At 44.2% G+C, this 24,781-nt stretch overlaps 1 protein-coding gene across 3 annotated transcripts in view; it reads left to right on the top strand.

Moving 5' to 3' along the window:
- GALNT16 (polypeptide N-acetylgalactosaminyltransferase 16) overlaps window positions 1–24,324 on the top strand; it is a 144,024-nt gene extending 119,700 nt beyond the window's left edge. For 2 of the 3 annotated variants that reach the window (XM_083508274.1, XM_083508273.1), the window contains exons 10-15: window positions 1,844–1,970; window positions 3,588–3,680; window positions 5,276–5,359; window positions 6,593–6,734; window positions 11,512–11,628; window positions 21,302–24,324. In XM_083508274.1, the coding sequence (XP_083364400.1) occupies window positions 1,844–1,970; window positions 3,588–3,680; window positions 5,276–5,359; window positions 6,593–6,734; window positions 11,512–11,628; window positions 21,302–21,439 (701 nt within the window). In that variant the 3' untranslated portion in view covers window positions 21,440–24,324. Of the gene's footprint in view, window positions 1–1,843; window positions 1,971–3,587; window positions 3,681–5,275; window positions 5,360–6,592; window positions 6,735–7,737; window positions 7,841–11,511; window positions 11,629–21,301 lie in introns of those variants that run through there. The other variant, XR_014527307.1, reaches the window with a different exon arrangement.
- Window positions 24,325–24,781: the final 457 nt, after the last annotated feature.

The raw sequence follows: 24,781 nt of genomic DNA, 5'->3' as shown, positions 1-24,781 counted from the left end.
TTTCTAGTGACTGTACAACCTCTCCTCTCCTTTGTGATTGATCTGGCAGTCCCTTCCCTGGTGTTTTCTTTGTGCCTCCAAATAAATATTCAAATAGGGAGCTTGACCAGAGTGGCAGATATTAAACGCAGGAGGATGGATCCATAAGCTTTTGCAAGGTCACCTCTCTTCAGTGATTCAAATGAGCTTTTGAACATCAAAGCCCTGGTGGTCCTCTGATGCTATTAACAAAGAAATAAAAGTGAATTTTACTTCAGGGCAGCGAAACGTCTAGAAGCAAAGGGGGATGGGTCAGAATATATCTGTTTAAATAAACAGGGTCAGACACTGCCATAGGAAACTGAGTTGCTTAGCAAGTGAATCAATAGTGGGTTTGGGGTTTTTCTGAAAGGTTGTACAATAAAGAGAGACAACTCCAATTTTAAGAAAAGGGAAGGTTTCAGACAGGCTCTTTGGCCCATTATGCTTCCAGGTTTTTGCAGTTCCAGTGTTGATTCCCATAATACGTGTGGACCTGCACAAGCAGTAGTGGTCCAGATATTTTAAAAAGCACAAACATTGACCAGTGCAGACATCCCCCTAAGCAGTGATTAAAGCGGATTACACGTTTTTCTAGAATTCCCATAATCTTTTGGCATCTCTTTAATCTCAATGTGAAACGTGTTGCTTGGGACACCACAATGTTTTTCAATGTCTATTTTCACCAGTGCCCTTAAGATCATGCATTCGTCTTCCATTTCCTGTTCCTCGCTTTGTACTCTCACACCGATTCAGCCCTTGAAATTGATTCCTTTCATCTTACTCTAACAATCTTCTCTAATATGTACTGTCTTTCCCTTTAGACACTCTGGAATGTATCCAACAGGGTCTGTGTAAAAGCAGAACAAATTTTGTCTCATGCAGCATGACGTCTCCTTCCTTTCCTCCCCCTTGCAGCTTCCTACATGCTCCCATATGCTCTGGATGGTTGGGGGACACCCCCCCCCAAACAAGTAGATTTGGGGGGAAGCATAGGAGGCTGCTGGGGGAAGGGAGAAGAAGGCGAAGTCCCATTGGATGAATAGAACTCTGCTCATTTATATCAAGAGAATCTTACTCTGGTGAGCAAGTCTGTTGTAATCTTAATTGCTGACTGTTACAGAACAATGCCATACATATTGATAGCTTACAGAAAGCCCCCTCCTGACTGGTGTTTTATTGTGGGTCTTTTCTACAACGTGTTCTTGACACAATAATAGTGCATTAGTGGTAGATTTAGTTTAGTGGTAGATTTAGTGGTTCTGCTTTAGTTTGTTCTGCAATGCTTCCCCAATGCTGCCACAGTACTGCTGTCCGGAGGGACTACGGGACAACAGATGTGGGATAAAAAATACACTAGAACATCTGTGGGGTATAAAGTTACAGGATTTCAGCAAGAAGTTACCGGATGTGCACTGATTGGAATTGAAACAGTACGGCCACCCCAAACCTTTTGCAGGTCCAAAAGAGTATTGAACGTGGAATCATGCATGATCACTTTGATAGCATCATAAGCACAAAATAATATTGAATGTGTAATTGAAAGGAGGGGTCCCAAGGCTCCACCTAAAAAGACCAGGAAGCTCATCACTATCCTGATCAGAGGGACCAGGGAGGGAAAATCATCTGGAAATGCATTTATTTCCCCCCTCAGCAAGAAGCATCATCTTCTTTAAGAAATCCTTTTTCACTTTACCCATTCTTGCCTTTGTGGTTTCTCATTGTATTAGTCATGTACAAGGTGAGACGGGAGTGAAAAATAAGGCTTAAAACCTTCACATTTCTTCTCTCACTTTATTTTTCTGCTGTCTTGGATCTTTTCTAGAGCTTTCTTTCCGCGTCTGGATGTGTGGAGGCAGCTTGGAGATCGTTCCCTGCAGCCGAGTAGGACACGTTTTCAGGAAGCGCCATCCGTATGACTTCCCTGAGGGAAATGCGCTGACCTATATCAAGTAGGAATGGGTGACTCCTTGATCCCAGTTCAGGAAACAGGAGGGTGGCAGAGTGCATTTAGGCCCAACTAGGATATAGTGTTTGCCTGAAGGAAAGAAAGGACACTGGGGCCAACTTCTTGAGTTATTTGCCAGTTTTCTTCCTTCACTCAGGGACTTGAGTATGAACCCATATGGAATTCATGAAAGCTGCTTGAATATTCCTGGCTAAATCTATCTCGTTTCTTGCTGTTTTTGTTTATTTGTATTTATAGCAAACACTTCTCTAATACTCTGGAAATAGTTTTTTAAAGCCTCTATATACATTGGGTATATACTTTATATACTTGGAAAAAACCACTATACTAATGCAGAGTAGTGTGTGAGCTATACCCTAATTAAATAGCAGTTTATAAAAACCATTGAAGTATATTTGACAATGAGCCCCTATTTAATGTAAAAATATGATTTTTAAATTAAGGCTGACTGTTTATCATGCAGGAGTACAGTTGCACAGGCTCAATACTTGTGGTCTATAGTAACCCAGTGTTAATTTCTGTGTGGGTTCTCGCAAACCGCTGATATGTTTTGGCCAGAATTAGACATTATGGAAAACATGCGGCTCCTGCCAAAAACAGCAGCCCCGGTTTTCCTCTTCTCTTCACCAGCAACGCAAGTTTTTCTACCCCCGCACGGCAGCCAGTAAATCCCTGTTCAATTACCCTCCACTCATAGCTGCTTTGTGGCATATGTGGAAGATCCAGATGTCTCAACCCTCTTACATATTTTGCACCTGTTATGACCCCAAGTATGCAGGACGGTTAAGAGGCTTCTGGATCTTCCGCATGTGCCACAGAGTGGCAGCAGCTCTGAGTGGAGGCAATGGGTTGAATCCAACATCATGTGAACGAAGTTCTGCTTGCACAATAGGACTTCCTCTGCAGTCCCTTGTGTTGTCAATTTTCCAGAGCAGAGAGCTGAAAGGGAGAGGAGAGGATGGAGAAGTCCCATTGTGCAAGCAGAACTCTGTCCCACTCACACGCGAATACCACGGGATACAGGAAGGACAACTGAGTGGCTGCCATAGAATTTTGTTAGCTGCCATGGTGGGAAACCAGTGTACCTCTTCCTTTACTGGGATTTTCTCACAGGAATGTGCTTGTATTGTTCCATCTGAACACACACCCCTCTCTTTTCCATGCATTCTCCCCCAAATTGGCTCTGGATTAGGTTCAGGAGAACCCCCACAATAGCATGTAGGGGAAGGAGAAGGCCAGTCATTCCATCAGGCAAGCTTAATAACTATGTTGAATTCTTCCCTGCATATCCAAGGTTCTGCGGGATATAAATAACCTTAGAGAAAATAACAGTTGAATAGCTGTTTTATGTTGATGCAGCCGTTGGGATGGATGAATCTGTTGTGGTCTTGCAAGCTCAGAGATGGGGTGCAAACACCACCACCCATCAATTGGTTCCTGTTTTGGGGGAAAGGTACAAGCTTAGTGATGACATCCCTGTGCTTCCAAATTTGCTGGCGATGAGAATTTGGGAGGGTTGAAGTTTCCATAAGGGTGACTTAATTTCATGTCATGACAAGCGGTACAGTAAATAACCATGGTTCACCTTTCGCATCTGCAGAAATACCAAACGTACAGCAGAAGTATGGATGGACGAATACAAGCAGTATTATTATGAGGCCCGGCCATCTGCCATTGGAAAGTCATTTGGAAGGTAAGCATCCCAAACCAGGCCAATGGGTATTCGTGTCAGATAGCTCTTATAAGCTACTCTTCGGGAGAGCTGACAGCATAGGCACTCTCCCATGACTAACAGGCCCCTGGAAACATGATTCGAACAGCTGATTAACACATTCTAGTATTGATTGGTTTTATATTTAAACATAAGTTCATCTCCTGCACTCTATGGTAGTGGTTCTGTATAATCGAAATGGCTTGAACTAGATGGCTTTAAAGGGCATTAGGCAACTTTTGGAGCTTTAGCCTATCAACAGTGACCAGTAATGAACATGATGGTTATATCCTGCCTCTGGGATCAGGTTTATTATGCCTCTCAATACCCATTTCTAGGAGAAAGCTCTTGCTTGTGGGCTTCGGCATCTGGTTGGCCATTATAGGATGCTGTACTAGATACTAGGCCTTTAGTTGGTCTGATCCAAAAGGGCTCTTCTTACCACATTTCTAGGCATAAGGTCTACCTGACAAGGCAGCACTTTGCCAGGGATTCAGGCAAGGGGTTTCACTATGGGGATGTTTTTTTTTTTAATGTTTTGCAGATTCATAGCTGAAACCTGCTATATATGACACTGATTGGCTGTCACCCATCATGTTCCTAAGAAATCTCTCATACGCAAAATCCGCAGAACAGTTATGCATTTTAAAATACCGTTACAGGTTAGGGTTTTTTTTTAAAAAAAAAATTAAATCAACAATTTAATGCATCACACTTGTAAAACGTAAAAAGGAAGGCCGTCTTGAGAGAAGGGCAACACCAGTGACTGCACCAGCATATGATTTGCTGGTATGTATGTCTGCTTTTCAGTTTGTGAAGCCTGAGAAAATGAGTTTTGTTTGGCAGCTGAGGGATCCATTGTGACTTCACTTTTTATATCACCATAAACAGATCCCGGGCTGAGGTGACGGCGTTTACCTGACCTCCTGGCAGTGAGAGTAGGCAAGACGGTGAAGTGGTTGTTTGCTGTGGAACCTTATTGGCTTAGCTGGTGCCAACCTCCCCACCGCCTTGCCCCTCACAGTAGCCTGTGGAGACTTTGCTGCCGGGAGGTTAGGTAACCAGTTCTGCCCCCGCCCTGCGGTCTGCTACTGTATATTACCTTTCTCTTTACCCTTACGTAACTGGATCCTAGGCAAAGCAAGGAGAAAGATGCTACTGGGAGCAGAACAAACACTCCCATGCTACTTCAGTTTCTCAGTGAGCCGTAGGATACACCCATATCTGGCCCATGCAGCCCAAAAGGGTTCAAGATGAACAGAGGAGTGGGACTACATTAATAGATGCCTTGGGAAAGGAGGAAGAGACAGGCAGAAGAGGTCCGACCTAGCCCATCAGCCTGAGATTCCTCCCCGCCCCCTGCGCTAAGCTTAAAATAGAAATTACAAAAGCACCTCTGATAGGACTTGTTAGCATAGGTGTTGTGAAAATGTGTCATTGTATTGTTTCAGTAGCATGTGGCTGCACTTCACACATTTGGGCATTTTGTAATCTTTGCTTGTGTTCTGCCTGTGTTATGAGAATCTCTTTTGTCCACATTCACAAGGAAGATAGGAACAATTTGCTTTTGCTTCCAGTATTGTGGACCGAGTGGAACAGCGCAGGAAACTGAACTGTAAATCCTTCCAGTGGTACTTGGAGAACGTCTACCCTGAGCTCAAGTGAGTCATCCTTTGAATCTCAAGTAAAACCGCAGGATGTATATTTAACATTGTGGGAAGGAGGAAAGTGGCAGGTGCCTTCCCAAGAGGTAAAACATGCTTGTAGCACATTGGAAAGATGCATGACAAATTGGAGGTTCTTTTCTGGAACAGGTATCTCCATGCCTCCCACCCATGGGCCTGACATGGCTCTGTTTGAACCAATGCCTCTTCACTATGGCAGCTTGAACTTTTGAGGTGGGATTAGACAACTGGGAGCTCATCCACACTTCTGCTTTGTCTCGTGCCCAGAAAGCATGAGTCCAAGGGATTTTCCACTTGTCTCATGTTTCTAGGCATGGTTCCGAGTGGTTTTGTGTTTCCTCTGCTGCTTTTCCTGGGAAAACCTGCTCCTTAACCCTGAATTGGAGCAAACATAAATCTGTAGAAAACACAATTGATGTTTGCTCTGATTCAGTGGTAAAGATCAGGTTTTCTGAAAAGTTGCTATGGGAAACGGTAGAAGGCACAGTTGGGGTTGAGCTTAATTTATTGTGAAAGGATAAAGCATCAGAACCTCATAAGCAAGGTGTAGCCTTCTTTCATGAGGCATCCTAGAAGGCAAAAATATATAACCCACTCAGAGAACAATGGAGTTATGTGGTACATCAGTTGGAGTGATAGAAATGAGAATACATATGCCGGTATATGTTGTAATATGTTTAGAAGTTATAATCTGCTGTAATTAAAACGAATAAGACTGATTCTGAAACCTTTTGCCATAATTTGAAAAAGATCAAAAAGTCTGCTTGCTTAACTGGTACAAACTAGTTAGTATCACTGAGGTAAATGTGGTGTAAGATGCACCTCACTTCTTTAATTACTGAAGTACGAAAGAGCAGGAGTGGGTTAGTTAAGGGGCATAGTTAATCTTGGGGAAAACAGACTTTCTTGTGTACAATTTGTAGCCCAAGAAAAACAAACAGTTCACATATATACCTGCTTTAACATGGTATTATCATTCTCACAATTGGTGTTCTTCTTGAATTTCCTCAGTGACTTCAGTTGATTGCAATATTCTTTTTATTGCTGTGTTTCACTCCAGAGGTGTGATAGCATTTCTGTGTCGTGTGATACTATTCTCATATGTATATGGAAGATTTATTTTTATTTTCTTCTGGATTATCACCATCAAATATAGAGATGGTATTGATAATTTGGCAATTTGTGTTCTGGTTTTGTTTTGTCTCTCAGGGTTCCAGAAAAGGAGCTGATTCCTGGCATTATCAAGCAAGGAGCAAATTGCTTGGAGTCTCAGGGACAGGATACAGCAGGGAATTCTCTAGCAGGGGTTGGAAGCTGTAAAGGGACAGTGAACAATCCTGTGGCCACTCAGGTGAGGTGAACTGAAGTTGGTCCCTTTATTATTTTCTACTGCTTTTCTACTACCTACTGGGGAAGGTAAATGTGTGCATTTGAAGCATGGTGATCTTGGTGGATCCCTTGGCTGGGCAGAGGCAGTAGATAATTTGTGGACAATAGGGCTAGGCCTCAACAGGCCTTGCCTCAGTTCTTCCTCGAAGCGACATTGATTCTCTTTGTTGGAAGGCAGAGAAGGAATTGACTGGGATTCATCCTTCCCTGAAGGTCTTCCTCAGACACTTGAGTGGACCTCCTTGATAAAGTGCTTGCACAGCAAACCATCATAAAATGGGTTGCCCACAAGGCTACCGCCTCACGCAGCACAATCCACAGGGGCAGCAGATCCGGCGTCCAAGGAGTGCATCACCCACTGCTGCTGTTGCAATTGCAGTAACAGCTGTGGTGTGCTTCTTGGAGGCTGGATGCTGCCTCCTTGGCAGCTGCTCGCCCCCCCAGTACCACCTCTATAGCAGCCTCTTGGCCAATAGGAGGCACTGCTGGTCTCCTCCCACCCTTATTCCCATTGTTGAACTTCACTCCCCGCACCCTTATTCCTGATGGAGATCTTCACTCACCCCTTCTTCTATGGCAGGGGAGACCTTCTGTGGTTCGCCTAGGGTACCAAAATGTCTTGGGCCAACCCTGGTAGCCCAAGCTCTTCTTCCGAATCGGTGCTGCTTGACATGAGTTTTTTTTTCAGTCAGACATCTCCCCTCTGGCCCTTGAAAATCAGCACAGCCTGTAGGTGTACAGCCAGAACAGATGAGAAGGGTCAGGGAGAAAATTCAGAGAAACTCACAGAAACCAGCCCTCAGGGTTCCAGCATCGTGTGGGCAGCAGTTGAGATACAGTGCCCACATAGCATTGTTTGGAATTGGGGGAGCAGTGAAGAGAATGGAGAGCTAATGTGAAGAATGACCCAGATCCACTTATTATCTTACAATTCCATTACTATTCTGTTTTACTATTGCCTTAAGGACATAGTTCAGATGTAGAGACAGGAAGTCCCTTGCCACATGCAGGAGCTGTCCAACAGAGGAGGAGGAGGAGGCAGCTATTTAAAGGACATTGGGAACTATGGTATTGTGAAAACAAACTTTTATGTCTTGAGGCTGTTTCACACAGTACACAGTTTTCCTGAACTGCAATGAAGGACAAAAAAAGTGAAATCAATGTGTAATATCTGCAGCTGTGGTGATTCCCCACACATGAATTGCATTACATGTACAAGGTATGGGGAGGCCACACGTTTACCATGGATGTGATGGTCAGAATCTACAGACCACTTTTTTCCTACATGGAACTCTATAAATAGTGATACCATGTAAAATAGTATTTAGTGGCTCCTAATCAACCAGATTTGTTGGATATGGGAATAATGCCCACTTTATTCCCCCCTGAGCTTTTCACCAGTTCTGTTTGGTATGTAAAAGTTAATGGCACTACTATCACACAGGGAATATATGTATGTTGATCCTGGGTGTGGTTTCACAGGTGTATTATTAATATTATTATTATTAATTGAATTTATATACCGCCATATACATGGAGGTCTCAGGGCGGTTCACAGAAAAGATCAACATAAAAATCACAATATATATATAATCAAAATAAAAACAACAACCCAATAGCACCCTCCCCCCTGAAAAAGAGCCACATTTTAAAAGGGCATAGGATGTCAATCAGAACAACTACTAAAGGCCTGGTTAAAAAGCAACATTTTTGCCTGGTGCCTAAAGGTGTATAATGAAGGCACCAGGCAAACTTCCCTGGGGAGAGCATTCCACAGAATGCAAAGCACGGAATTAGATCCTGCAGGTTGTAGGAGTTAGATGTTATGGCGACAGATTGTTGTAAAGAATTTACTGCTCTAAATTGGTTTAAGGCCGTGCACACATTGCCAGTTTAAAATGCAGCTAGGTCATAGTGTGACGTTGGATTCCTCTAGCTGGCATGTCCAAAGTCCATTTGGGGGCCTAATCCAGCCCCCCCGGTTGGTTTAATCCAGCCCCTGTGGTAGTTTATTTTCTGGGGTAAAATCTTCAATCCTAAAAATAGTTCAACAACTTAGGGGTAAAATCCTATAAAATGCTGAACAACTTCAATCCTAAAAAAAGGTCAACAACCTTGCTTGGCCCCTTGGTCGGCCCCCACGGCCCTTCACTTCATCAAATCCGGCCCTCTTTGAAAAAAGTTTCAACACCCCTGTAGATAAATGTGGATTGTGATTAACATTGTATGGACATTGCTTCCCAAAGCAGTGCTGTGAGTGCATTGGATCCAGAGCACACAGCCTAAGACCTTTTCATTCACCCAGGTTTTTATATTGGTGTTTTAAATCTCCAGGAGGGGGGGTGTTTCCTCTGCCTTTTGCAACAAAATTATATTTTTCTATTGCTGATTATGATGTATTAGTATTGTTTTGTTTGTAAGCCACCTATGGGGGAATTTCTTTGTGAATAAATATTGGCTTTGCTTATTCTGGAGTAGGTAGCAAATCCCCTCTATGTTGAATAAGAATCAGTTGCAAATGCTCTCAAAATTGGCTTGAAATAGTAGCTGCTTTCTTTATAATTCATTATGGGCATTCATAATAGAACTGCTCTATAACCTAGCAGCTCATGCTATGTGTGGCAAAATCCTCCCGACTTTTTAAAAAATGTATTTTTAATTATTTCCTGGAAAGAGAACAATACAGAATAAAATACAGAACAAACTATTGGAGTACATAGTAAATAGCCACAAACATAACACGTAGCTACAGAATCTTGCTTTTTGCAAAACCCTTTAAACTTCAGTGGCTTCTGAGGAATTTATTCCAGCTGACAATCTCGACCGGGAACCCTTCATTCAGATGCTGTCATATAGCAAGGAAGCCGCTTGAGTCAGCAAAAGGTCGCAGTAGGATACTGGATGCCAACAAATGCTCACTCACATCTGTTAATGGTTGGGAATGAGCCTGCAGACAGCGTCCAACAAGCTGTTTGATTTGACTTGCTGTGCTATTTTGTCATTGTTTGAAACTGCTGAAATTCATTGAACTGTATCTCTGTCCTGGGAATTATCCCAGCGAAGAAGGCGAATGTTAATTGTCTGTTGGGAAGGATGGTTATTAGGTGGGAGGGTAAATCAATGAAGTGGGCTTGCCCTCTTGCTCTGTGTTTGTTACTGGTGGGTGTCTATGCTGTCTCCCTAATGATAAATTGCATGTTTTGCCACCATAGACAATAGCTACAATCATGTTTTAGAAACAGGTTGATAACTTTCCCTATTGGGGAAGATAAGTAGAAACTGTGGCCTGTTCTAGAAAAAGCAAGGGAGGGGGGAATCCTCAGGCCCAAGGCTTGAATGTGTCCTTACTGATCTCTCCATCAGACCCTCGGGACGGTGCCCAGGCTTTGCCCCACCCCCAAGCCTCTCCCTAAGCCCCACCTCTCACTGGTCCCACTCTGTCCCTTCCTTGCATGCTCTTGCATGGAATGTGTCCTTGCACTGTGATACTGCCTCTTGCTGGTCCAGATGGAAAGAGGTGTATGGGCTGTATGTAAAAAACCCCAACCCTCTGTTTTTTGGATTGTTGTAAGGTAAGGCTACTGCATGGAAGGTAAGAGGCACATCTCTTGCACTGCTCAGCTGTGCCTCTGGCCCCACCCACTATTGTCATGTGACCTTTGGGAGGTTTTCCATAAGGCAGGGGTCTGCAACCCGCGGCTCCGGAGCCGCATGTGGCTCTCTTACACCTTTGCCGCGGCTCCAGGGCGGATACTAGCGAGGGGAGCATTGTGCGCCCCGACACTCCCCACTGTGGCGGGCGCTGTACTGGCTGTGACATCACATGGGGGCGGTGCGTGCATTAGTCACGCACCGTCCCGACGTCACCTTCCCGCCCACCCGCTACATTGTAAGGGGCATGTACGCTGGTCACTGCATTGAAAGGGGGCATGCACGCTGGTCACTGTTTTGAAGGGGAGTGAAGAACACACACACACAAAAAGGTAACTTGTTAATTTAACGTTCATTTCTATGAGGAGGAGTAATTCTGAGGGGTCAAACAAAGAAATAATTTTTAAAAAGTGACAAAATTTATGTTTATAATGACGAGTTTTGCGGCTCCCAGGTTTTTTTGCCTTCGGAAATGGGTCCAAGTGGCTCTTTTTGTCTTAAAGGTTGCAGACCCCTGCCATAAGGGGATGTGGCCCTTAGGCTGAAAGGTGTTTCCCTGCACGCCCTGGCCTTCCACCTCTGCCAATCATGGGAAAAGTTTGTCCAAAGTTGAAATCCTTGGACAAGCTGTTGTCTAGCAAGAGGGAGAGCCAATTAGTATCCTTTGAAGCACGCCTCAAAAGCTCTTTTTTAAACCCTGAATTCTTTGAGTGCTCGATCTTTCCCAAACTATATCAGGATTTCAGTCTCTGTTTCCAAAACTGAGTGTCCTCCACATATGCAGTGTTTCTTGCCTTTTTTCCTGCTATGTTTCCCCTCTATACTGAAAGCTGCTGCTGCTGCAGGTTCAGTAACCTCTGAAGAAGTACCATAAGTAGACCCCTCCTGCTAGTTCGCACCGTGCTTTGTCCTTGCGATCACAGGTACATGCATTCCCAAAGGCCGCTGCATAGAGAAATTCAGGTGGCGAAAAGGTCTGAGTCAGCCCTTTTCTTACAAGCAAAAGCAACATGCACTGAGCACTTGATGACTTAAAGAGGTATTGTGTTTCCATCACTGAACTGTGTTCTTTTCTTCTTCCTCCAAAGGAGTGGATATTCAGTGACCCTTTAATCAGGCAGCAGGACAAGTGTCTTTCAATCACCTCTTTCTCCGCTGGCTCTCAGATCACAATTGAGGCATGCAATCAGAAAGATGGCAGACAGGTACTGTGCTTCCTTAATCACACTTCCCCTGTTTTATTGTGGTGCCATTGTAGTTTAGTTTTAAAAATTATTGTATAAGGGTGGTTTGGGATACAATCCATGGTGATATCATAAAGCTGGTGTGTTTGTGTGTGTGTGAGTGGTGTGAGTGCCATCCAAAGCACACTGGCCACGCTGACTGGGGCTGATGGGAGCTAGAGTCAGACAACATTTGGGGGGCATCTAAGGCGTTTAAAATAAGAATAAATAAGGAACACTAGTAGCAATTTTAGAAGTCACAATACAGCACAGGTATCGGGAGTGGTGGGGTTGGTTTGCACATCATGCTTCATGGCACAGGTAATATCTAATATGTGTTCATGTCACTGGTACAACTCTATAGAAAAGGATACGGAAACGTGTTGCTTTGCTATAGCATATGTTATGCCAGAAAAGGTAAAAACTGGCTGCTTCCCTGCGTGAGTTTTAAAGACTAGGGCTCAGCTTAAATTTCTGATTCAGTCTTTTGGGGGGTGGGGAGTATCTCGAAATTGAGGGTGGAATTTTGGGGAGAATTTTCTGAAAGGTTATGTGATGAAACTTACCACTGGTGGTGAGTGGCAGTGACTTGTCTCCCCCCCTCCCTCCTCCCCCCAAGCTACTATAATATAGGGTTGTGTAATGGTTCTAGGGGTTGCTCGTGCGTAAGCCGGTGCAAACACCTGGCTGGGTTGCCTGAGTGAACCTTTTCTGTCCAGACAGCCACTCTCTCGTGGCTGTCTCAATCGCTGGCAGAATCCGTCAGTGGGCGTTTCTTAAACTTCTTCCAGCAAAGAAGCTCTTTGATGCCCAGTCTCCTCCTACTCTCTCTGCGCGAAAGCCTTCTGCGCAAGGAGGGCGTAGGCAGCGGAGGACCTCTACTCTCCCTGCTGGTCCCCGGCAAGGAGTCATGGGACCACCTCGCCGCTTCCCCCATCTGCCCTTCTCCACTGGTGCTACGCTGATTCTCTTCCCCAGAAGATGGGCTGCCTCTCCCATTCCCGGGACGCTCTCTGGAATCCCTCTGGATTTTGCTCTCTCCCTCCGGCACTGATGGCAGTTCCCTGACAGGTTGCAATATGTCCGGGAACTCCCGGTGGTCATACATGCCCATCCGGGGGGAATTTTACATTTTAAAGCAAATGCCCTGGATTTTGGGGTGTTTTTTTAAAAAAAAGTGTGTGTGTGGTTCTTGTTCAGGGTCTGGCTCTGGCGCAGACAACCCTGGCTCAAGCTCGAGAGCGCCAGGGGGGCTATTGCTATAAGCTCAACAACTTTTGTGTCTCAATAACCCTACTATAATAAACTGTATTTTTGCTATCGCCGAAGGTGGGGTGGCTGTAGCACAGTTATTCGTAGCAGCCCTCAACTGGTGGCCAGGTTACACGCCCCACCCCTCCTGCAACTTATAGCTCCTCTCAAACTATGCTACATCATTGCATAGTGTCATTTCAAGGGAGATGTGGGGCGGGAGAGGGAGAGATCGTGACCATGACTGGCAACTCCTATTTTTTCTCCAGGATACCCCTGGAACAGTGCTATATCATGACAAAGCATTGTTCCAGGTCACAGCAAAATAACTGTTGCTTTTTGGTGGTCTCTAAGAGCAGCCCTGTTTGTTGCTGCAGCTACTTGCATGTGTGGCAGCAAAAATACAGTTTGAAGCCTCAAGGGGATTTTAAATAAGAAAAGGGGCAGAAAAGAGAGAAACCATTGAAAAATGCCTCCCTGAATTCTTCCAGTCCCCCTCCAAAAATTGACAACCCTCCCCACAGTTTGTTACCTGCTAAATGGATGTAAAGTAGGGGTGGGATTCATCTAACCCATAGATCAGCAAAGGTTCCGAATTCCTGGAATGGGAGGCTTTTCTATTTCTATTAATAGCTGCGACACAGAATGAATCTGTTCTGCATGAGGGAGTTGACAAGTCTAAACTAAATATGTGCAGCCCCTCCTTCATCTCCAGCAGTATCGACCTGTTCAGGTACTCCTAATTGCCTATATGTCTCTGTTTTAAAAAACAAAACAAAAAACAAGGACAGAATTCCTTTTAAAACCTTGCACATAGAGAACATAAGCACAAGTTTCCCAAGAGCTCTGGCTAATGTAGGAGCGCCCATAAAAACTGTCACAACACATATGCCCTGGATAAACTCTTGCCGTTGAAATTAGGGCTGTGTGAATGTCCCCGGTGAGTTGTTCTTGCCTAAGCCTACCTTCCTCCTCTGCTGGTGACCACACGCACACCGGCCTGCTTTGGAACTAGGTCACTAATTTCTTCTTAAGTGCTTTCACAAAATCTTCCTCCCTGTGGCATAGCGAACTCTTGCTGCTGCAGCAGAACTCATCCTCCATTGTCTCTTGTGCCTAAGAAGCCAAGTCTCTGTCACCTGCAGCTCTCAGCTGGTGTCCTTTTTGAAATGGAAACAATGAATGAGCCATGCTTGCATATGAGACCAGTACTCTGCAGTCTTCTGGATTCAAATGGAATCCAAAAGCTCAGAAGCATGGTTCTTCTTTTTCACTATTGGCTTTTCCCCCCAGCCTTCATTATTATGAGCCTTTTAGCAAGGAATGTTTCTACAACAATTCCCATGCTGCTTTTTGTATGCGTGCCCAAACTCAAAACTCATCTCAGGAATTGACCAGGGCAAAGAGGGGGCTAAAGTGAAAAAATAAGCTAATCCTGTTTTGGCCAGGAAAGGAAATAGACGTTGTGGATATGGCATTAGCCTCTGTCTGTTGATTTTATTATTTTTCACTAGCCTTTTTCTCCATCATTCTTAAGAATCCCAGATGGCATCCTTCCCAAATCACTGGATTCCCGGAGCTCCCCCCTTGGCATCACTTCATTTAAAAGTGCTGCTGAATAGCAGTGCTTCAAATTTCTATCACAACAGCAGTGCAAGTTACCATATGACATTATGCAAATAAAGCCCTCCACAACAAGCATTTGATATAATGCAAACATACACTGTACAAAAATAACAATTATTAAACACAGTACCAAAATGTCCCCAAAATATATGGCAATCTTCCACGGTTGGTAGAACTCATGCAGTTTATATCAGGCTGCCACTGATGTGCTGTGGCTAACAAACTAGACCCTGAAAACTCCATCGGACAGACTCTGAAAATAGTGGCAATGTGTTGAAATAAGCTGGGTTATGGATGGACCAATTAAGAGCTAAGCAAAGCATCCCAGGAAAAAGCTACCCGTTCTGAGGGTGGGAGGCAGGGGGAATCCCCAAGTCTTGGCCAATGTAGTTGTGCAGAAACACCAGCACAGTGAAGCTTCCCCAATCCCCCTAATGCTGAAAGTCTCAGAGCTGGGCATGTTTTTTAAAGAAGAAGAAGAAGAAGAAGAAGAAGAAGAAGAAGAAGAAGAGGAGGAGGAGGAGTTTGGATTTGATATCCTGCTTTAGCACTACCCGAAGGAGTCTCAAAGCGGCTAACATTCTTCTTTCCCTTCCTCCCCCACAACAAACACTCTGTGAGGTAAGTGGGGCTGAGAGACTTCAAAGAAGTGTGACTAGCCCAAGGTCACCCAGCAGCTGCATGTGGAGGAGCGGAGACGCGAACCTGGTTCCCCAGATTACGAGACTACCGCTCTTAACCACTACACCACACACACAACAGCTTTTTTTCTGACAGCACTCACTGGTAGGGACTACTAGCACTGTTTTTTCTGCTGCCTGTGGTAGACATTTTGCGCTAGCACCCATGACACTTTTATCAACATATGAGTACCAGCATCCCCCTTTTTACATAGATAGATACTAAAAAAAGACATTCTCATTCTAGCACTGATGTACAAAACTGCCCTTTGCAATTTTTAACACACATCCCCCCCTTTTATCAGCAACTGTGGCAGATGAATAAACAAGTGAAGCAGAATCCCTTTTGTGGGGACCAGATAATATGTCAATAGCACTGAGCGGGGACAGCAACATTATAGCACCAGAAGCAGAGTAGCACCAGAGAGAGCTTAGAATTGCACATGTAGTTATATATCAATCCTTCTATCAAAGGGAGAGGGCATTCTCTCCTGCTTCCGCTAAACTGTGGACTCCTCTCCTTGCAGACACGTGTCTGGCACCTTCATTCATTTATTTATTTTGTCTGTCATGGGTGCTTGAGCTGAGATTCCTGCATTGCAAGGGGTTGGACTAGATGACCCTTGGGGTCCCTTCCAACTCTACAATTCTACAATTCTATGATTTAACGTTATTTGGCAAAACGTTAGAATCAAAAATAAAAGCAGGTATTGAAAATATCCAAAAGATGATTAAAATCTTTGCAGTAGCTAAAAGGAAACAAAACACATGCAACTTCTACGTGTCTGGCTAGGCTCACCTAAACAAGCATATTTTAAGTTGGTGTTGAAAAGAGTACAGTGAAATTTCCTGCCAGATGCCAAGAGGCAGAGTTCCTTCTGAGATGCACTGAAGGAACATCTCTTCACCCTAGTCTTTGGCACCTGAGATAGATACATGTTAGAATCCACCTTATTCTTAGCATAAATTGTCTTAATGTTGTATTTTTATATTAAGTAAGAAATCTTATAATTATAATTATAATAAATCTATTGACTAGTCAAACAATCCTATTTTTTGTCAGCTTTTCTACTTAGTTTATGTTTGTCACAAGGCAAATATGATGATTCTTAAAAAAGCCCAAACTTCTTACATTTTCTTTTTATGTAAGAATTGGGACAATGGAGAATTAAAATCTTCCATTAAAAATATTTTTGCTGTATTTCTGAATTGTTATCAATAGGTGGTTTTTTTAAACCTGCTATATTAGTTGCACTGGAATGACTTAATTGCCATGTTGAGGAATAATTATTCTATGTTAGATGTGTATCTGGGTACAAGAAGAAGAAGAAGAGGAGGAGGAGGAGGAGACACCTATTCCCAAATATTCTGAAAATCTTATTTTGTTATGGACAAATTGGGTGTGAAACATTAGCTGCTAGCGGAAAGTGATGGAAGTTTATCATGCGGTTTCTTCTGTCGCTTGCTTCCAGAGAGGGGGAAATGGAACGCTACAGGAACAGACAGATTGCCACTGCAGACACACACTCACACACAGAGAGATTTTTCAGGTGCTTGGATCAGCATCTACTTTATAATAATCTGAGAAAACATTCCTTTCTGAATGTGACCCCTGCAGCAGAATAGCACTTGGTTTTTTTAGTCGGCATTAGCTTCCCACAGCTCAAATTCTTTTGGTTTTGTTTAGTGCATAGCTTGAAGTGAAGGGGTTTCAAAGTGGGAATGAGAAAGATTAGCATTTGTAGTCCATATATTACACAATCTTTGATTCCAGAACACTTGTTTTGAATGCGGTTTCTGCACATGCTAGTATAGAGAGAAGTGAGGGGCAGATGGGCCGTGTCCACCTGGGAAGGTAGCCGATCTAGGAGAAGGAAAAGTCTGATCGACGTTTTACCTTTTTCTAATTTTCTTTCATTCAGCCTCTGACCCTTTCTCTTCAGAGGAGGGAGGGCCTATTTTCCCTCCCTGCTCCTAAACATCCCTTTCTCCCAACCACCTTTACTCAGTATGTGGGGAATTGCTGGAACTCGCATTGAGGAGACACCATTTCAGCAAGGCCCAGTGTTTGAGAAACGTTGATGTAGATCTGGGCCCACAGGCTTGCAAACGGCCAACCAGTTTGCATGCATGATTCAGACCTAAAATATTAGCCAAGGTCAAACTTGAATGTTTTCTTCTTTCTTCCTTTTTCCTATGGAAGATCTCATCTCCACTCTGCTGGCCCAAGGCTGGGTTATTTTTAATAACTCCTTTGTGCACTCAAGCCATCAGATGTGAAATTTCAAACGAAGCTGTGTCTTGTACAGTGACATTACTGCTCTTTCGGCCATGTCCTGGAAAATGCAGTGGCAAGCCTGGATGTGTGTGACGGGGTGGGAGTGGGAGGTTAATGAAACCAAGCCCGCCATTTACAGCTAACTAATTACAAGATGCAATAATTGCGGTAATACAGTTCCCTACATGTCATCCCTGCCCTCCGTCCTCACTCTTGTGCCCTCTCTCACCTTACCTTTCTGTTGAATCGGAACAACTGAAAAAGATTCTGTTGATACAACCGCTGCGCTTTCAAGTTGTGCAATTAATAGAGGAGTTTCTTTCATTTGGTGTCGTTCGTTAGCGGGAGAAAATGCTTGCTGGGTGCCCTGCTGCTGCTGCAAGCCACTGCTAAGGAATGAGCGAGGGATATCAATCCTACTTAAAGAGGTTTACAGATCAGTGGGCCTCTAGTCCAGAAAAACAGCAAGATACATGGGTCTCTCAAAGGGGCCAGGATGCTGCTGGGAGCCAAAGGAAGGGAAACATCCCTGGCTAATTACCAGTGACAGCAATCTCTGTACAATGGAAGAGCTTGACAAATCACAGCTGGTCCCCTTACAGACAGTAAAGAGTACCAGGATGATCAAGTCTAACCCACCACAATCTTGTCAAAAGACTATGCATTAGATCTGTTGATCTGAGATAGGGAGGGGGCTGACACACAGGGAAAGGTGGCTCTCCAGGCACTGTAGTCCTAGTCCACTAAAAGCAGTTATGGGGACCCTAGTGAGGAAGCTTCCACCCTCCAGATGTTGCTGAACTGCAACCTCCCATCATCCCTGGCCATTGGCCAGGCTTGCCGAGGCTGATGGAAGTTGTAGTTTGACAACAGCTGGAGGCCAGAGGTTCCCCACTCCTGACTTGGAGCTTTAAAAATAAGAGCCAGCACTTTGAATTGAGGTTGGAAACAAATAGGCAACCAATTCCAACGAAATGGTATCAGATTAATATACCCTGCCCAGTCAGCACCTGTTATTATTCAGACAGTGGCATTCTGAACTGGCTGAAATTTGTGAGCTCTTTTAAGAGTTACTAAGGGACTGTCTTCTCCAGGAAAGTCTACAGCTGGCCTACCAGGTTAAGCTTATAGAAAACATTTCATCCTCTCCCACTGCCTCTAGATCAGAGGTCTATACTCACTGCCCTCAGGCAAGGGCTAGTCCCCACCCCCAGCAAATCTTTTTGGGAGTCCCTCCCAAGACTACACCAATTTTGGACGTGATGGCAAAAGGGGGGGGACCACAACAGGGAAATAGTGCTAAAGTGGACATGTTTGAAGCTCTCCACCTCACCAAGTCCATTGTTCTGCAAATCACATATGCCACTTTTGGTCATCAGAATGGTACCTCCCTTCCTGGAAGAACTGTAGCTGCCTAACGTTCAGCGTGGTAACCCTATTCTTTTACAGATTCCAAAGTGTTTGCAGAGCAAATACTGGGTGTCCTTCAAATCATCACAAAGAGAACACCTGGTACTTACACAACCTTACCATATAAAAAGTGGCTACTGAGATCAAATAGGTTTGTTAGAAAGGGGGCCCCATCTTGGATTTTGTGGAGAGTTTTAATTCTCTCTCTCATTCTTCACCCCTTCCTGCACACTGTTGCTTTACTGGGTAGTTCTGCTTGTATGGGAGATATGGTCAGTCCACCAACAGAACTGAAGGAGTCCGATCATGAAAGTGGGTTAAATATCAATGTATAGGATGCCAATGTTAAATCATTAAATGATTCCGTAATGTGGCAGTAGGCAGAGTGCTTTGAAGACGGCAAAATCGATTCAAGACAAATAATGATCTTGCCAAAGGAAATCAGGTGTAGCAGGTGGTACTTCCAAGAAAATGAACTAATGATAATGGCTAATGAAGCCTTTACTTCAAGTGTTTATAGATTTTAACATCTGGACATTTGCTGGTTGCCCTACAACCTACGGCATATGTCTTGGTTGTCTAAAACTGTTCAGCTTGTCAACCTGAGAAGAATTGCCCGTTATGAATGCGTACTGTGTGCTAGCGTGAATTTTAAGGGGCCAAGCAGCCTGGGTGGAGCTTCTAGCTCTCAGCATTTCCTACCTGGATGTGCCCTGAGGTTGGAGGCTGTCCCTTTTTGCCCTCATCAATCAAGCAGCTGAGACAAATAGCAATTTAATATCCCTGAGTGGTCAAGTTGCTAAGAGCACCCTGGCCCTCTGTCATACCTGACTGAAGAAGCAAAAGGGGAAAGACGAGCCGTTGGGAAGGTTCAGCCCGTTCAACTGCTGAGCAGTCTTCTCTAATGTGCCACAGAATTGGCATTAGGGAGTTCTCACAGCTATACTATGTTGTTACTTTATTGAGCATTTCATTTTGCCATGCTAGCTGGCTTCTAAGCACACAGGACTAGTTAAAACACCAAGCGGCTATGTTTGGGGCAGGTGAGAGGGTCTAATTTCATGTGCTATAAGAACCTATAACAAGGATGCTGCTGGACTCCAACTCTCATGGCCAATGATCAAGGGTGATGGGAGTTGGACGCCAACAATATCCGGAGGACCACAGATTGCCCGTACTAAAAAATGGAATCATGCAGTTGGAAGCAAGCCATGGCCAATTCCCTGCTGTCTGGCAGAATCAACTGTCCACCCACTAGCCCTTAATAGATCAGTGGTTTGCACCACCATGTGCCACAAGACCAGAAATGTGTACACACTACAAAATGCCATTTACAAAGCAAAGAAGCGTAGAATGGCTTGGGTAAGCGAGCTGAGCCACAGCTGTAGGGGAGGGTAGAACATGACACTCGGTCACATAAATTACTGGTTTTTAGATTAATAAGCCAGACTGTCCTTAGCTAAAAGAAACTTAGGGTTTGTGCACACATTGTGCCTGACTGCCTGGCTGCTGAACCAAGAGGTAATAGGTGCACTTACCTGTTCAGAGCTGCATCTTCTTATAAGAGGCTTTGCACTCAGATAACACATTTCCAGGTACAAAATGCTTGCACATTATCTCAGTCGTGAATAAATGTGTGTCGGTGATGACTAGGAAACCATTGGGTCCACTCAAAAACATTTGAAAGTGTGTGTGGGGGGGTATGATTTATACTCGTGTGCTTATCCTAACTAATCCAAGCAACACTTCAGTATTTTAGAACTTGGGTAGCAGTGCCTAAAAATAAATTGCCTCGTAAGAAGTAGCCCCGAGTCAAGACATGGAAATTTTGCTGGAGGCAATTCACAAGAGAAAAAAGAGAATAGAGAATCTGCTGGGAGGAGGGGGGGAAGCAGCCCAATGCCACTGATCGTACAAAATATATGTGATTCCAAAAGCTAGGGGATTGGTTGCCATTCATCCCCACTCCCAGTCAGAATCCCAATGATCCAAATGTCTGATGCCTTCGCCACTTGTTCCACCCCCTTAATCAGGTCATCCTTGATGCCCCAAGCCTCATACTGACAGATGCAATTCTATGCATGTTTACTCAGAAATAAGATTTCTGTGGGACTACCTCTGTGGTGAGTGTGCATGGCATAGTGCTGTGACTATTGTAATCATTAGAGACACTGGATACCTTTCTCACTGAGATGTGCTACTGAATTAGAAGGGGAAAGCTCTGAAACTGTCATGCACATGCCAGAAATTCAAAAAGGTGACACTAAATAACACCGTGAACAAATACGATTTATTTAGCACTTCTTGAGTATGTAGCGTCACAGACACAGCAAGAAACTAAGTATAGAAGCGGTCAGGTTAAATCGCTTGATGTTGTTCTTTGTCTTCCTTCCCTTCTTTCCTCTCACAGAAATGGAAGATGAAAGGCAACTTCATCCAGCACTTCGTCAGTGGCCTTTGCTTAGAAAGCCAGTCCAGCAGACTAGTGACCAACATCTGCCAGTCAGACATACTGGGCCAACAATGGCAGCTGCTTCAAGCCACATGATGGTTGCCGGGCAACTTCTCTGATGCTTTTGCATGAGACTCTTGGGAATGGAAGGGGTTAGGGTGGGGGATGAAGTTTGATTATCTTTAAACCCTAAGTATTTTGATTGTGAGCCTCAGCCGATAACTATTTCAGTTGAAATGTCAGTGTTTTTGGATCCATTAACGAAGCACTCCGAGATATATGGAAAGATCCCTGGAAATAGCCCATCTGCTAGCCGTTTCCCCTCTGTGAGTAACTCCATAAGAAGCTCCACAGCAGCTCACGGCTCGGGAAGGGTGCAGCCCAGTAGCCCAGACTTAGGTGTGACTAAGACTGACTGACAACTCTTCTCCTCTCCTCCATTCCTTTCTCTCCAGGGAAACTTGTGCTCTCTGGCCCCATGGAGTTGTCGCAATGGATGTCTGTGACAACGCTTAATATGAACTCCTGGTGGATTTGTTTGGCTTCACTGGCATTTCGACCTGACATCACTTCTCATTTTGCATGTGTGTTGTACAAAAATGCTGTATGAGAAAACTAGCAAGAATTGTTGTGGCTAAGTTATTGGGAGATGCCTAATTGTGGGGGGTGGGGGATGAAAGAAGCAGCAGCTAGGGTCTTTATTGTCGTTTTTTGTTTTGTTTCTGTGTTTGGTTCCTCACTGGCGTGTGTTAATATAATTCATTGCAGAGATTCTCTGTACGGCTTCTTGTTTGCTGTTTCTGATAGGGTTGATGGTACATTGCGGTAAGAAACTTAAAACCCCAACTGGCTAAATGGTCTGTTGGTATTTTTTTATTTTACTTTTATTTTTTAAAAGGAGTCCTGAAGTGCAAATGCTGTCTGAAAGCACATAGACAAAAGGTCCCCTTTTCCCCTACAGAGGATGCGGCATAAGTGATGCTTTTTGTTGTTTAGTACTGTCTTTACCTCTTTTCTTCCGCCACTAGGAAAACAATGCTCAGAAAATGAATGCCTAAGCTATAGTGGATAGGTTATTGGAGGTCACTCTTGAGACTGATAAATGTGAGGCAGCAGCTGCTAGGGAACCATCCATTAAGTCTCATCTAGAAGCATTCAATGACATTACCCTGACAGCCTGTGTTAAAAGCGTTGGTGCTTTCTATGCTAAGCGAAAGGGCTTGAAGGACTCAGAAGAGAACAAAAATCATTCCCTTCTGCCTTCACTAACATGCATGAGAGATATACAGTTACATGCATTATATTATTTACCATATTCTTGTAAGCACAGCTTGTGCTGAAGAACCGATGCCCAAATGGTCAAGCTGTGCTCTTGTGCCTGGCCCATGTTAACAAATCAAGCAGAAATGGATTTCCTTCTTAAGACCTAAGGAGTTGCTTCACAGCCTATTCCCGAGACCAAAGCCAGACTTTTGCATCCTTGCACGAGGTAAGGCCAACTTTGCTGGGTTGTGTTTATTTACTTTTTTCCTCCCTGGAGTGTAAAACATGAACTCGGACCATTTGCTGACTTCCTCCTGATCCCGTCACTTTTCCCAGCAGACTTAGAGACTAGCACTTTGCCCCTTTGCTACTGGCTGAAAGCTTGTGACTGCAGTGCACTCAACTAAGACTGTGCTCCTGTCGATATCTGTGTGGGAATAAGCCCATTGAACTCGTTGGATCACAGCCAGAGTGGTGTTACTTGAATGTTCTCTTAGTTCAAGGACTTCTGCTTGAGCAACGGAATGTCCTGCCCCTCTTCTCCCCCGGTGTGTCCCCTAAATCAATTCCACAGCCCTCTGGAGAACATTTGGGAAGGACGCTGGGAATGGGGGGGCAGCACCCCATTGCACAAATGGAAATCCTTGAGCTGATGGGACATGGTAGTTGAATACCACCCAGTGGGACTTACTGTTGAGTTCACATGCACAATATCAAGTCTCAGATGAGCTGCATGGCACTGCATAGGTTGCATGAGCTCAGTGTTGACATGCAACCCGTATGGCAACTCAACATGAATTCTGGTGTGTATATGTTCCCAGGAACTAAACCAGTTTCGAGAGCAGACCCTTTTGTGCAAACATGGTTCCCTTTAGGAGAATGCTAACAAGAGAGGGACCATGGCCTCTTCCACCTGGTTTGAATTATACTTGAATGGGAACAGCAGGAGAGAAAGTCATGGCCTGCATGACTGTTGCAAGACTCATGTTAGTGAATTGTTCCTTGGCACAGCAGTACCACTGTTTGCCTGTCAAGTCTGTGTCATCTCAGAGAACTGAGGTGCTGCCTGCATGCTGACATTAGTATAGGCCCTGCAATGTCCTAAAGAGTCCTTCATGTGGTCACCTTATACCAGAGGTCTTCACTACCAAGAGGTCTGGTTCACATTAAAGAGGTCTAGTAACATTAAACCATGATTCAGCGGAAGGATGAATATCTATGAGTCTGGAATGAAGCATCGGCTTTCATGCTTCCCCTCTTTCTCTTCCCACCTGACTGGGCTTCTGCCAAGTTTAGTTCACTTTTGAAAAATCTCAAATTAGCGTTATAAACAAACCAGGGCTTCTGGTTTAAAGCAATGGTTAATTGCTCAAGAGGCCAGCTTTGAACCATGAGTTAGGAATTGTTTGTTTTAAACCAGGATCCCTTGGCTATATATGTAACGCCACACAAATACATTAATATGAAAGCTAAATTGATCGCAATTTCATGTAGTTTCTGTATATGGCACCAAGTTGAAATCTTTTCAACCATGGCATCATACATTCCACTTGTTGCTGGAACTGTGTAATGAGCACTCAGAGACTTAAAATATGAACACTTCAGACGTTAAATTCTCTGCATGATGTTGATAATTAGTCATGCATGTCTGAATTGGCCCTAAGGTGGTAGAATCATGTGCCGTATCAGTTTCTGTCTATTAAACCTGCATGTAGAAAGAGTATAGGTGTGTGATTGTGTGCGAGTCCTGATATCTGGAGGTAGAGGAGACTTCTGAAGAGGGGAAGCTGCTGAGATGGCCCTGTTGAGGAAGTAAGCACTTGGAAAGGGGCATTCGCTGCTGTCTGCATCTGATGCTGCTGTTTCTCTGTTACATCGAGCTGGGAAGCAAACAGCTAAGTGAAGTCACCTTCACTGTAACTTTGGGGGACTCCATGATTGTCTGTTGCAGCCATTAAGCAGGAAACTCTAAGGGATCACAACAGTGAGATTTGGGAAGCTTTCAGAGGTAATGAGAGATTTTCGGATCACATTAGAGGCACTCAAGAAGTATGGCTCATTTAGCAGGGAAATCAAAACCAAGCCTCACACTGCTGGAGCTAACATCAGAGCAGGATGAATACGAGGGGCGACAGTAAGACCTGTCAGTATTATGGCTTGCTTTCAGTATGCGTC

The sequence above is a fragment of the Podarcis liolepis genome (assembly GCF_965112155.1).
Source record: "Podarcis liolepis genome assembly, chromosome: 1".
In the NCBI taxonomy this organism is placed as follows: Eukaryota; Metazoa; Chordata; class Lepidosauria; order Squamata; family Lacertidae; genus Podarcis; species Podarcis liolepis.
The sequence above is the reverse complement of the archived record's forward strand: the minus strand, read 5'-3'. Positions and strand labels throughout refer to the sequence as shown.